Source organism: Gekko japonicus, unplaced genomic scaffold, assembly GCF_001447785.1.
Source record: "Gekko japonicus isolate JY-2015 unplaced genomic scaffold, Gekko_japonicus_V1.1 scaffold3060, whole genome shotgun sequence".
Lineage (NCBI taxonomy): Eukaryota > Metazoa > Chordata > Lepidosauria > Squamata > Gekkonidae > Gekko > Gekko japonicus.
Window position 1 is genome coordinate 67,623 of NW_015162565.1, and position 12,702 is coordinate 80,324.

The 12,702-nt window shown below is 44.3% G+C and overlaps 1 protein-coding gene across 1 annotated transcript in view; it reads right to left on the reverse strand.

The window, feature by feature from the left end:
• Positions 1–12,702, reverse strand: part of SLC26A7 (solute carrier family 26 (anion exchanger), member 7) — a 113,578-nt gene that overhangs the window by 8,692 nt on the left and 92,184 nt on the right. The window contains exons 11-15 of the mRNA XM_015406407.1: positions 12,057–12,163; positions 11,220–11,286; positions 10,381–10,521; positions 7,639–7,687; positions 3,180–3,283 (exon numbers count right to left, since the gene is read on the reverse strand). Coding sequence (XP_015261893.1) covers positions 3,180–3,283; positions 7,639–7,687; positions 10,381–10,521; positions 11,220–11,286; positions 12,057–12,163 — 468 coding nt within the window. The remainder of the gene's footprint in view (positions 1–3,179; positions 3,284–7,638; positions 7,688–10,380; positions 10,522–11,219; positions 11,287–12,056; positions 12,164–12,702) is intronic.

A 12,702-nucleotide genomic window follows, 5' to 3' on the forward strand; every position in this document is an offset into this window, starting at 1 on the left:
GCACCCCGGCCGAACGACTGCTAGGCCGCCGCCTGGCCTCCCGAATGGATCGGCTACACCCTGATCGGGCACCCCCGGAGGCCCCGGGCATAGAAACGTACGAGGCGGCCAGGGGGTTCTTTCCCAAGGATCCGGTGTACGCGCGGAACTACGGCCGGGGGCCCCACATGGATCCCAGCCCGAGTTATTCGGGTCAAAGGCCCTCGCTCGTACGAGGTCTCCAGCGAGGATGGCCAAATCCTCCACCGGCACATTGATCAGCTACGCCGCCGCACGCTACAACTGGACCCCGAGGATCCGGACGAGGACCCGGAGCCGGCAATACCGGCCTCACTTCCGGAACCAGACCCACAGCCACCATTCCGGCAGGAACCCGAGGCCCCTCGCCACGAGGAACCAGCCCTTCCTTCCACAGCAGACCCCTCACCGGGCCCGGCCCACTCGCCTCCACGGGCCCCCGAGACCGAACCAATCGCCACCCCGGAACCTCGCCGCTCGACTCGCCCCAGGAAGCCACCAGCGCACCTGAAGGACTTCGTCTGTGGGTGCATTGCGAACCAAGGGGGGAGGGGTGTAATGTATTCAGCCTGACATGCCCGGACTTGCCCGGGCTGGCCAGGCACAATTCCTATGTTAGCTTCAGTCGAAAGACAAAGGATCCGGAGGATCCAAGCCGGCCCTATCAAAAGGGCTAGCTTCCCAGCCGGGAGACCAATGGTCGCCCGGTTACTGTAAATAGCCTATCGGGAGTAGGGGGTGTGTTTAGGTATGCTTGGTGGCAGGTTTTCTGAACATATATAAACCGGCCTGCGAGCCGGTCAGTTGTCTTTGTCCTGAACTAAATAAAGGTATGCTTAGCTGAAATCACTCTCCGTCTGCATACTTTTCAGGCTTCTGGTTAAACTTTTTTCATGGCTATAGCATGATGCATCTAGAACTCTTTCATTTCTCTACAGGGTGGGAATTTAACTGGAAAATGGCAAAGACGATGCATGAGTAGATTGACCGTCCTCTTTCTGGATCTGTCAGGTAATACTGAAGCCTCTCAGAGAAGCTCCCAAACGCTGCCTGTTTCAGATCCTGTCTGATAAATCATTTCCATTATATTCAACAAGTGTCTGCGTAAAAGCAGTGCAAAAAAAAATGGTTCGTGTGACTTGAAAGGAGACAGGTGGCCTGGATATTTGTTTGTTTGTTTGTGTCAATTATTTACGTCCTGTGCTCTTCAGCAAATACGCTCCTTTAAATGTCTCCTGACCAACTCACTCATTTCCTTGCAGTGCAAATAATATGTGCATGTTTGACTTGTGAGTTTTGAGCACTTCTTTTATAACCCTATCATCTCCATAATTGCTAAGCATCCACTGGTAACACAGGAGGACTGCCAATGAGTTTGAATGGACCATACTTTTGGAAAAGGGAGTTTGGAAAAGGTTGGGGAAGAGAACAGCTAACCATACTTGGTCAGGAAAAAAAAATCCTCTCCATTCTATTATTGCATTTTATCCTAGCCTTCTTCCAAGATTGTTCTACCCAGTTTCCCCCTCTCCATTTTATCCTCACAAGAATGAGAGAGGATGAGGGGTCCAAGTTTATCCAGTAAGCTTTGTGGTTGTGATGCAACTTGAACCTGGGTCTCACTAATCTTATTCTAAGGCCCAGGGGTCATTTCCTGCAGGAGCACACAGGAGCGGAGCTCCGGCAGTAAAGAGCCCAGGGGGCGAGCACATGCAACAAGCCCCACCCCCTGCTCCCAGCAGCCCTCAGTCAGAGCAAGAAGCAGCCAGGTAGGTTGCAGAGCTCCCCCCCGCCGCCACCCTGGTCCAAAACAGTCCAGTGGCACCTTTAAGACCAAGTTTTATTCAGGTGCAAGCTCTCCCTCCTCTGCGAGGACAGATCTGCATGCTCCCCCGCCCCAATAGCTAGCAAACCAAAACAGTTCAGGGGAGCCTGAGCAGTGGGTGTTGCCTTCTGACACACTTCCGGTGATGTCAGGGGGTGTGGCACACACAAATAAGTTATGCTAATGAGCTCCTGGACCTCTTTTTCTATGAAATGACCCCTGCTAAGGCCCAATCTGCATTTAGCATTTGCTCAGATGTTTTACCAAACCCACACTGGAACAGAAAAAGATGCGGCTCAAAACCACATTCAAATATCCCAGGCCAACACCATACTGACTGCAGAGTCACCCCTGAATGGCCATAAAATGGCCATAAATCTATGCAGACAGCCACCATAAAACCAGAGATCAAACAAAGTGAAAGCGGCATACAGTCTGGACACTGCCATAAAATGCGACACTCAATCAAAGTGAAAGTGGCATGCAATGTAGACAGGAATTTCTGTTACAGTGTGGGTTTGGTATAACAGTGGAGCAAATGCTAGATGCAGATTGGTCCTAAAACCAGGGCCGGCTCACTCACTAGGCGAACTAGGCGATCGCCTAGAGCGGGCTGGCCCTTAGGGGCGCCAAACGCACCCGGCCCCGTACTCTGGGAGTTTCTTGATTATTTGTGTCTTTCATTCTTCTTAAAATGCATTTATTTTTGAAAATTGGTGGGCGCACGGGGGGGGGGGTGCCAGAAGGGATCCTCGCCTAGGGTGCAAAATAAGCTGCCTAAAACTCTAAGCACTACCCAACACTGGTCCTTCATCTGAGGAAGAAGTAGAAGAAGACTGCACTAGAAACTGAATATGGGGCTTCAAAGGAAGGGAAACGGGAAGTATATGAATCAGTTGAAAGCAGGTGATGACTCTCAGATAATTTGAACTGTTCCACTGAAAAATATCAAGTTTGAAGCAACATGGAATGATAGGAAAGTCCTATTGATGGTGCTTGACCTCTGATGGCTATTTCACACATACAGATTATCACTTGACGGTGCAGTCATCACATGACAAACATGCACATACGGACTTTCTCTAAAAAAAATTAAAAAGTAAGGAACCCTGCAAAGGTTTTTTGCCCATGGGGGTGTTGTTGTAGATTAACATACTAGGACAAGAGTAACATTTTCCAACTAAGCATTCATCTAACCCTAATAACGGCTTAATAAAACTGATTAAATAAATAATGCTCTAAGACAATAGACTAGCTTTGGAAAATACTGTGCGAGTAGAATTGCCTGAATACCACACCTAAGTGGATAAAAAACTCATAAAGAGATCATAAATACCTGAGTGAGTACGGAGAGGCCAGTGTAGTCAAAGAAGGTCAGGCCACTGCAATCTAATATTAGTGTGCGCTTTTCACTGGGAAGCTGCTGTGCTGAAGACTCACCTAAATGATGGGTTAAAAGGTTGTTTTTGGTGAAGCAAGACATGTTTCTGGGATCTTCAGTTAATTTTCATATTGTGATATGATCAAATTTATTTTGGGTAATCAGCAAAAAAAGAGAGATCTTTTCTTCAAGCCCTGCTATATTACTAGGGCTGCTTGTTTTCTACCGGGGGGCAGGAAATCTCCATCCCTTGCTCTTATTTCCCACCACTGCTCCAGCAGCCGGCAGGAGAAACCTAATGTAAAAAAAATCAGTCAGGTAACAGCATGGCATCACTTCTAGGTGAAATCCAGAATCGGCACCAGTCCACTCTAGGAATTACCATTCCTAGACAGGTGAGACATTACTTCTGGGTTTTTCCTGGAAGTGACATCACACAGCCATCCAACAGTGTGTCCCCCCATGTCCCCCTAGACTCTTCTCGTTTCATACTAAGTTCAGCATAATCTTGGTGGTCTTTGGAAACTTATTTGGGTTTGTCATTGAGAGGATTTGAAAAATCATTTGTCCACCACCAGAGCTCATGGATTTCCCCACTGGATTTAAAATTTGATGCTGTGTGATTCACTGGAAACTATGCTGTTACCATAGAGTTTCCAGTGAATCCTAGACCATCTTGCTGATGCCAATTTCCAGCTCATTTTTTCCCATGCCAATCTTCCAAGCAGCAATGGAGTTTGGGGCTGCCGCTTGGAGGTCTCCCACTATCACAAGAGACTTCGCAGCCCTATCTGGTTCTGAAACACAAACACATCCCTTCTATTTTCAGCACCATCATTACTCGTTATTACTGGTCTTTTCTTGAAAAGTGCACCCAAAGAAGAATGTTGGATATGTTTTAGGCTACATTCTTAGTTAACATGAAGCAGTACGTGAGACCCCCAAAGGGCTATCCAGTGCCAAACATTAATTGATTTTGAGGCCTAGTGTGTAACACATGAACTCTAATCCTCTTCAATATGCAGAGGTTCCTTGGGCATTCCAACTGAAGCAGCCTAAAAATGCACCTTCACAGAAAAGTTTCAATAGTAAATGTAATTGTTTGTAATTTAGCAATCAGGCTAGATGATTAATCACTAATATCCTTCAGTGAACAGACTGAATTTGAAAGTAATGTGCTTTCTGGGTTATTTAGAAACAGCATATTTTGATTTTTACAGTTTCTAGGTATCTTTAGGAGAATGCCAGTTGTTGAACTTTAAGAAAGCAGTTTGGTTGCAGGACTTGCTCTCTACTACACTAGGAAGATCTCACTTGTGGGCAGGGTTGACAACCTCCAGGTGGTGACTGAAGATCTCTCACTTTTACAGGTGACCTCCAAGTAACAGGGAGATTAGTTCACCTAGAGAAAATGGCCACTCTGGAAGGTGGACTCTATAGCATCATATCCCTCCTCCAAACCTACCTCCTCATGCTCCACCCCCAAAATCTCCAGGTATTCCCCAACCTGGAGCTAGAAATCCTACACATGGAATTTCAGACAAGTGTATTGACTGTCTTCCAACAAATACAGGGTGGGGGGGGGGAGGTTTTGCAGGTAAAATGATCCATTGGCCCAGAGCCATTTTTAGAACTAAAGGTCAGACTGAAGGACATACATTTTAGCGATTAGAAATTACAAAGTACTGAATAAAAGGGTGGAAGTGCAAAACAGAATGGTTCAAACTAAATACTTTTGACAAATACTATAAAGAGATTTGAAATTCTCCAAAGGAGTTAGGCACCATCCCTATATGGCTTTACATCTGCGTTAATCCTTCTCAAGAAGTAGTCAAAAATCCAGCACCTTTTGAGATCGCAGCTCCAGAGATTTACTGACTTAATGCATAACCATAAATAAGGGGACAAAAAAATAAAATAAAAATATAACAGAAAGTAACTTCCAGTCCAGTGGTGACTAAGAACAGACTTAAAAGGAAGGCTCAGTGTAAGCACAATCCTCTTGACAACCAGTACAAAAAAAATCCAAGAGAAAAGGAAAATCTTTGCCACAGAGAGATAATAAAATACCAACAATTATAGAAGAGGACATCAAAAGCTTTGAATAGTTCCTCCCAATATTTATTCTTTCACCTAGTTATTGATTTAATGAAATAAAAGACATTCCAAGGCCGCTAAGATATTGGCCATGGAACTCCCACAATCATCCTCAAGCTGGTGGCCAATTTTCAGTCTCCCAACTTCATTCTCTGATGAGTTATGCCTGACAGTATGGTACAATAGTTAAGGTGTCAGACTAACATCTGGGACATCTAGGTTCAAATCCACACTCTGCTGTGGAAGCTTGCTGGGTGACCTTGGGCCAGTCACACACTCTCAGCCTAATCTACCTCACAGGGTTGTGGTGGGGATAAAATGGGGGAGAGGCGAATGATGTCAGCTGCTTTGGGTCCCCACTGGGGCGAAAGGTGGGATATAAATAAAGTAAATAAACAAACAAACAAACATGGACAGACAGGCCAGTTCTTTTGCTACTATAGAGTAATGGTAACAGTAAGCCAAGTGATTTGCTTGTTTTGTTATGATATTTGGTTTGGATCAGAGCGGGGTACAAATTGAAAGTATAAATAAATAAATAAATAAATAAATAAATAAATAATGGAGGGAACCCAGATGGAATCTTTGTCTGGGGGGCCCTGGTGGCTCTCAGCAGCCCTGGCTTTACAAGGCATCTGGACTGCTTATACCTGTTTCTAAATGTCTGCATAGTTACGGTAGTTAAGAACACAAATCCAGTATATGCAAACATTCTGAAGTTCTCTGTTTTGTATTTTATTTAATTTGGTCGTTTAATTTTTTTCCAGCTTTTCTCTCTCTCTCTCTCTCTCTCTCTCTCTCTCTCTCATTAAAAAAAGAAAATAATTCAATATATATTTTTAATTCAGGCAATGTAGTGTTTATATGAAGGCGTAAAGTGCAAGGAGAAAGAATTGTGTCCTAGAGCTAACCTGGATATGTGAGAGTGAGTCCCGGATCTATCCCTCCCACTTGGGATGGGAGACTGCCATAGGGCAACCTTCCAGTACACTCTGGCACAGCCGCCTTAAGCAAGCGACTTCTTTTGTGCTCCTGTTAGCCATGCTGGCTATTTCACCAAGTGGGTAGGTGTGTGGGCATGTCTGATGCAGTAGTATGGTTAGGGGGAACACAGGAAGGTATCTTACCTAGATCCTCCCATCCTTGTAAGCCAGCCTTGCTCACATCTGCATACACTCAGAGTCAGTCTGGATGTAATGGAACTGTAGACTCAGTGTGCGCCATTAAACTCCATGCTGGGAATTATCAGGAAAAGTACTGGGGTAAAATGGCCGGTATGGCAATGGTCACGTATAGCACTATGGTGCAACCTCATTTGGAATACTGTGTGCAGTTCCGATTGCCATATCTGCAAAAGGATATTGCAGAGCTGGGTGGTGGGGGTGGGTGGGATGCAACCCATAAGGCAACCAAGAGGATGATGGAAGGGAAGCGCCTTTCCCATAAGGAAAGAGTCTGGGACTTTCCAGTTTAGAAAAAGACAACGGAGCGGGGACATGATATCTTTTTAGAAGGTTTTAACAATTATGCATGTGGTAGAGAAAGTGGATAGAGGGAACTCCCCCTCTCCCAGTACTAGAACTCGGGGGCACCCAATGAAGTTGATGAGCAACAGATGCAGGATAGACAGAATGAAATATTACTTTGCTCAATAAGTAATTACTTTGTGAAGTTGACTACCAGTGAATGTAGTCATGGTCATGACCACAGATGGATTTAAAAGGGAAGTAGACAGATTCATGGAGGATAGGTCCATCAATGGCTACTAGCCATGGTGAATGGTCACTACCATTAGAGGCAGCAAACCTCAGAGGCATCATCAGAGCAGAAGCTTGGCCTCCGTGCTCTGTTTGCCCTTGAGGGCAACTGGTTGGCTACTGTGTGAAACAGGATGCTGGTCTAGATAGAACTCTGGTCTGATCCAGTAGGGCTTTTCTTTTGTTTCTGCCCAGTTTGTTTGGAGCTGGAAATGTGCTAAAAGCACCAGATAGCCATGAGATGGTCCTTTCCCCACACACTCCAAGTCTGACTAAAAACAAACCCCCACCCCCTACATTACACATAAATGAGAGGAAACATTACTCATAGATCTTCTTGCCATGCCTGTTTGACCCATCAACCTACTGCCATCAGCCCCTTCATCCCATCCTATACCACACAGGGTGATTATGTAGATAGAAGTGAACTAGTTTTGATTTTTTTGAACAAGATTTCATCATACCATCTATCTTTTATTGTTAACAAATGTGTTTTTAATGGATATATGAATAGGAAAACTAAATGAAAAGTGTATTGGTATCTTAAGTAGTATACTCACCATAACAATTTCCATTGGGTAATGGATTGAGCAATGTGTTCTGTTCACACTGAAACAAAAGCAAAAGAATGGGATTATCTAATTATAACCTACTCCAGATCAGCACTCTCCCTATCTATCCATCCATCCATTCCTCTTGCCCTTCCTCCAAGAGCTTCAGGGTGATCAATTTGCTCTCCCCTCTCCCCATTTTATCCTTACATCAATCCTATTATGTCACATATGCTGAAAGCGCCTGGTCCAAAGTCACCCTATGAACTTCTTGGCTGAATTGGGATTTGAACCTGGGGTCTTCCAGAGCCTACTCTCTAACTACTACACTGCCCTGTCTTCTTCTCATCACTGGGATAATAACGATGATGATATCATTGTATGGTGTTGTGTGTGGTATAGCCAGGAGCCCTAAAGATTGTCTGGCTGACTTAAGTTCTAGCTCCTTTTAGCATTATGCACCACTAGGTGGGGAGCTAGACTTATTTTGGAAGGGGCTGAGAGAGCTCTGAGAAAACTGTGACTGACCCAAGGTCACCCAGCTGGCTTCATGTGGAGGAGGGGGGAATCAAACCCGGCTCTCCAGATTAGACTCTGCCACTCCTAACCACTACACCATGCTGGCTCAATATTTACAGCAAAGAATAAGTGGAGGACCAGGTTCCAATACACTCAGCTCAATGCAACTGTTCCCTCTAAAGCAGTGGCTCATTTTTCTCAGTAGGGAAACCTGGGTGTGTCTGCAGCACTCAGATTAGCACCCAATTTTTGACTATTCATTGCTGAAACTTAAAAAAAAAAGAACCAAAAACCATCTGTTTTTTTTAACAACTACTTCTGATAGAAACAAAAAGGGAAGGGTTATTTATTTTTAATCCTGACCAAAAAATCATTAAACTCTCAGCACCAAATAATATTGTCTAGTCAAAAAAGCAGAATACAGTGAGGGTGAGCGTTGCTACTGGTGGAGAGATGAGTTCATTCTTGCTCCAGTTTCTTGTTTAGGTACTCCCGTGAATACTCCTACCACAACAGATGATGTAAAAGTGCAACAACCTATCAGACAGTCAAATTATCTACGTCATTAAAGGTCACTCTGGTCAGCTTGCCCCATGATCATCTTCATCTTTGCACTGATCATCAAACTGACCCCCCCACACACACACACACACTGCACTGATCATCAAACTGACCCTCCCCCCCCACACACACACACACACTGGCTTTCAACATAACTTGTAGAATCTTGATTTGTTGTACACAACTCATTTTCTACTTGTGTCAGCCCTTGGCAGAAAGCTGTGTGTGTGTTCAGTGTCAGAGCTACCTGGCTTTATTTGCTAGCCCATTTTGTGTCCTGGTTCTGATCATTGGCATCTGGATTCCTGGTTCAAAATAGGTTTCTGTTTACTTAAGCCTGTGCGCCAAGGTTGTTAATCTGGACCAATTCCATAGTCTCAAAGGCTGATCTCCAAAAGGGCTGAGCAATCATATAATCAAGGACTTTGTGTGGAATGATGGATGATCAGCCGTCCCAACAAATCAAGTTCTTGCTTCCTTAACCAACTCTAACCAAAATCAATAGAAGAATGCTGCCTGCAGCAGTGGAATTTGTGTTGTTGGGGTTTTTGCCAGATCACACAATCTTACTAAGCAGAGGGGAAATAGATATTATTTAGGGTTCCCCATGCCTCATGGGAAGTTTCATAACAATTTACAGAATCAGTTTCCTTGGAAGGGAAGAGAAAGGTGAAAATGTATGAAGTTTCTACAGAATCAATTTATTTGTAAATGTACAGGTTGAACAGATAGAAAGCAAGGAGGCACACAGAGAAAGGTTACAAAGCAGCATTCACATTCATCCACAAAGGCAATAGCAGAATCTCTGGAATCATAATTGTCTGGCTCTAGGTTTAGATTTCCTGCATTGAGCCAAAGAGGTTGGACTAGATGGCCTCTTCCAGGCTAGGACTCTAAAACTACTGTCAATATTTCCTGTAGGAAGTCTTAAATCCTACATCTCAAGGGTTTTCTGAAGAGATAACAACAGAGATGATCAGATAGAATAATAGAATGTTAGAGTTGGAAGGGACCTTGCAGGTCATCTAGTCCCACCCCCCCCCCCGCACTCTGCAGGAGCATAGCTGAAAGATAGTCCTACATATCTACAGCATACCCGAAAGATGGTCATCCAGCCACCACTTGAAAACATCCAGCGAAGGAGCATCCACCACCTCCCGAGGCACACTGTTCCACTGCTCAACCACTCTTACAGTTAGGAAGTTTCTCCTGATATTTAGCCGGTAACGACTCCCTTGTAATTTCCACCCATTAGATCTAGTTTTGCAATCCGGAGCAAGAGAGAATAGATCTGCTCCATCTTCTACATGACAGCCCTTCAAATACTTGAAGACTGCAATCATGTCCCCTCTATGCCTTCTCTTTCCCATGCCAAACATACCCAACTCTTTCAGCCTTTCCTCATAAGACTTGGTTTCCAACCCTCTCACCATTCTGGTTGCCCTCTTCTGGACACGCTCGATCTGAGATGTCATTTACAGAATCTGTAAATTTACAGATCTGAGATGTCATTTACAGAAAGTGTGTCCTCTACCCCTAAGCCTCTTCCCAACAAGGTAAAAAAAAAATATTCATCCTACAGTAAAATTGGAAATACTCATGATGCAGTACAATGAAATTCTACGACAGCACAGGCAAACAATGATCACACTGTTATTAAGCATGCTGTACCTTATTTGTATCTTCAGGTATCTGCTGGGCCCCTGTGTTCTCCTTCTGGATTATTTCTAATAGGTCAGCATGAAACTTCTTAGCATTCAGAAAGACTAATGGGTTGTTCACGGACACTATTCTTACCAATTGTAAAGACTCCTTTGGGATTAAAAAAATAATAATAATGCTTTTTTTAAACAACCAAACCTAGCACTCTTCACAAAATCTCCATAATCCTGGGGCACCAGGCCTCATTTCAGAGACTGAGTAGACTCATTTCATGGAGTCATGTGGGAGGAAGGATTCATTTGTTGCTATGCAGGCCACAGCAAGCTTTGATGAGGGTCTGGATGCTCCTGAGCATTTCCATCCCAGCTACATCACACTGCATGAAATGGCTCTGAATGCTTAAGGGATTTCATCTTTACGCCCAGCACTGGAAGATAAATGAGACTCCCATTGGGTTAGAGGTATCACCCCATTCCTTATGCACTCCATAGTGTTAGCTTATATAAATGTTCTGGAGGACACAACTGGACACATGAAACTGACTCATACAGCATTGGTCTGTCAAAGTCAGCGCTGTCTACTTTAATGGGCAATGGCACTCCAGGGTCTCAGGCAGAAGTCTTTCACATCACCTGCTATCTGATCCTTTTGACGGGAAATGCTGGGAAATTGAACCTAGGACCTTCTGCATGCAAAGCAGATGCTCTAGCACTGAGCCATGGCCCCTCCCTCACAATGCTCATGTATACACAAGGGACAAATGCAGATAGAGAGAAGAACAAGAGATCTCCTCAAACTGAAATTAAGCTTCCTTTTGATATGGAAGAACATAGAAATATTAAGCTTACGGAATCTGCTTCTGGCTTGAACCTGCATTCCGCTTCTTTCATCTGTTTCAAACTTAGTGTTGTTGCTCTGGAACAGGCACATGACAACAGTCAATACAACAGCAAATAAAATAACAGCAAATACAATAGCAATGCATCCACACCACCCTATGTCTCAGATTACTTATCTAATTTTCCTTGCTAATGATGGGAGATGAAGCTTCTTTATTACGGCTTTATGTGTACTTTGGAAATAGAATGTCCTCCCCACCTGGGGAAGTTCTCATTATTAACCCATTGTTAACTGTAAAAGAACATTTACCTTTGACTTGAAGTAAAAGAGGCTCACGTTACAGCTACCGCATTCCTGATCTGGTGCTGCAGCGTGCAAACAGGTGCACAGAGTGGACTTGAAAAGGCAGGTACTTTCCCTAAACTGCATTCCAAACACACCAACAGGGAATGCACTGTGGTTGTCAACCTGGGGTGGGAAAATTCCTGGCACTTTGGGGGAGGAGCCTGTGGAGGTCAGGAATATCAGTGGGGCATGATGCCATAGAGTCCACTGTCCGACACAGCCATTTTCTCCAGGGAAACATCTCTCTAGTTTGGAGACTGGCAACCATAGAATGCGCAAACTGCACAAGTGGAGATGGCTGAAGTTATTTGGCTGCCCAAGGACACTTCACACACACACACACCCAAGGCCACTGCTCCGTCGGCCCAGGAGCTGCTGCAGGTCATTCTCTTTGTCTTCTCTCACACATAGCTCTCTTTTTAAAACAAAAACAAGAAGAACTCAGCAAACCACCTAAGTATAAAATCATTTGCTGCCAAAGCTAGTTTCAAATGCCTCACCTTGGAAAACGGAAAACCACAATCAGGATAGTACAGATGACACCATATAATAATCCCACATTGGCAGCAAAGCAGATTGTAAACACGTAAGTGCTAACCCAGATGCTCTGTAGGAAATAAAAGAACCCCCTCAAGGCAATTAGTTTTAAAAAATCTCTGTTTGTGATCCTATTATACATATAATTGGCATTAATATTTTTAACACATGTATGCAAATTAATCAGGTGTAAATCATACACTCGATCTTCCACCTTACCAGCAAAGATATAAGTAACAACAAGACTTCGCTATAGGGTGCCTGTTAGGTTAGTCACTTCCGCCCATTGTATGTATGTGGCCCTTAGGTAGGAACTGTATGAATTGTATGATGTAAACCGCTCAGAGCCCTTAGGGGGTGAGCGGTATATAAATTGAAGGAATAAAATAAATAAATAAAATAAGACTAACAGCGCAGCCCTGACCTGGAAATCCCAGGCAAGCCTGATCTTGTCATATCTCAGAAGCTCAGCAGGGTCGACTCTGGAAAGTACTTGGATGGGAGACGTCCTTGGAATACCAGCAGTTGGGAGGTGGGGGCAGGCTTTATGCAGCCACCTCTCTAAATCTCCTCCAGGCCCCCAGTAGGGGTCAGTCACCAGAGGTCACC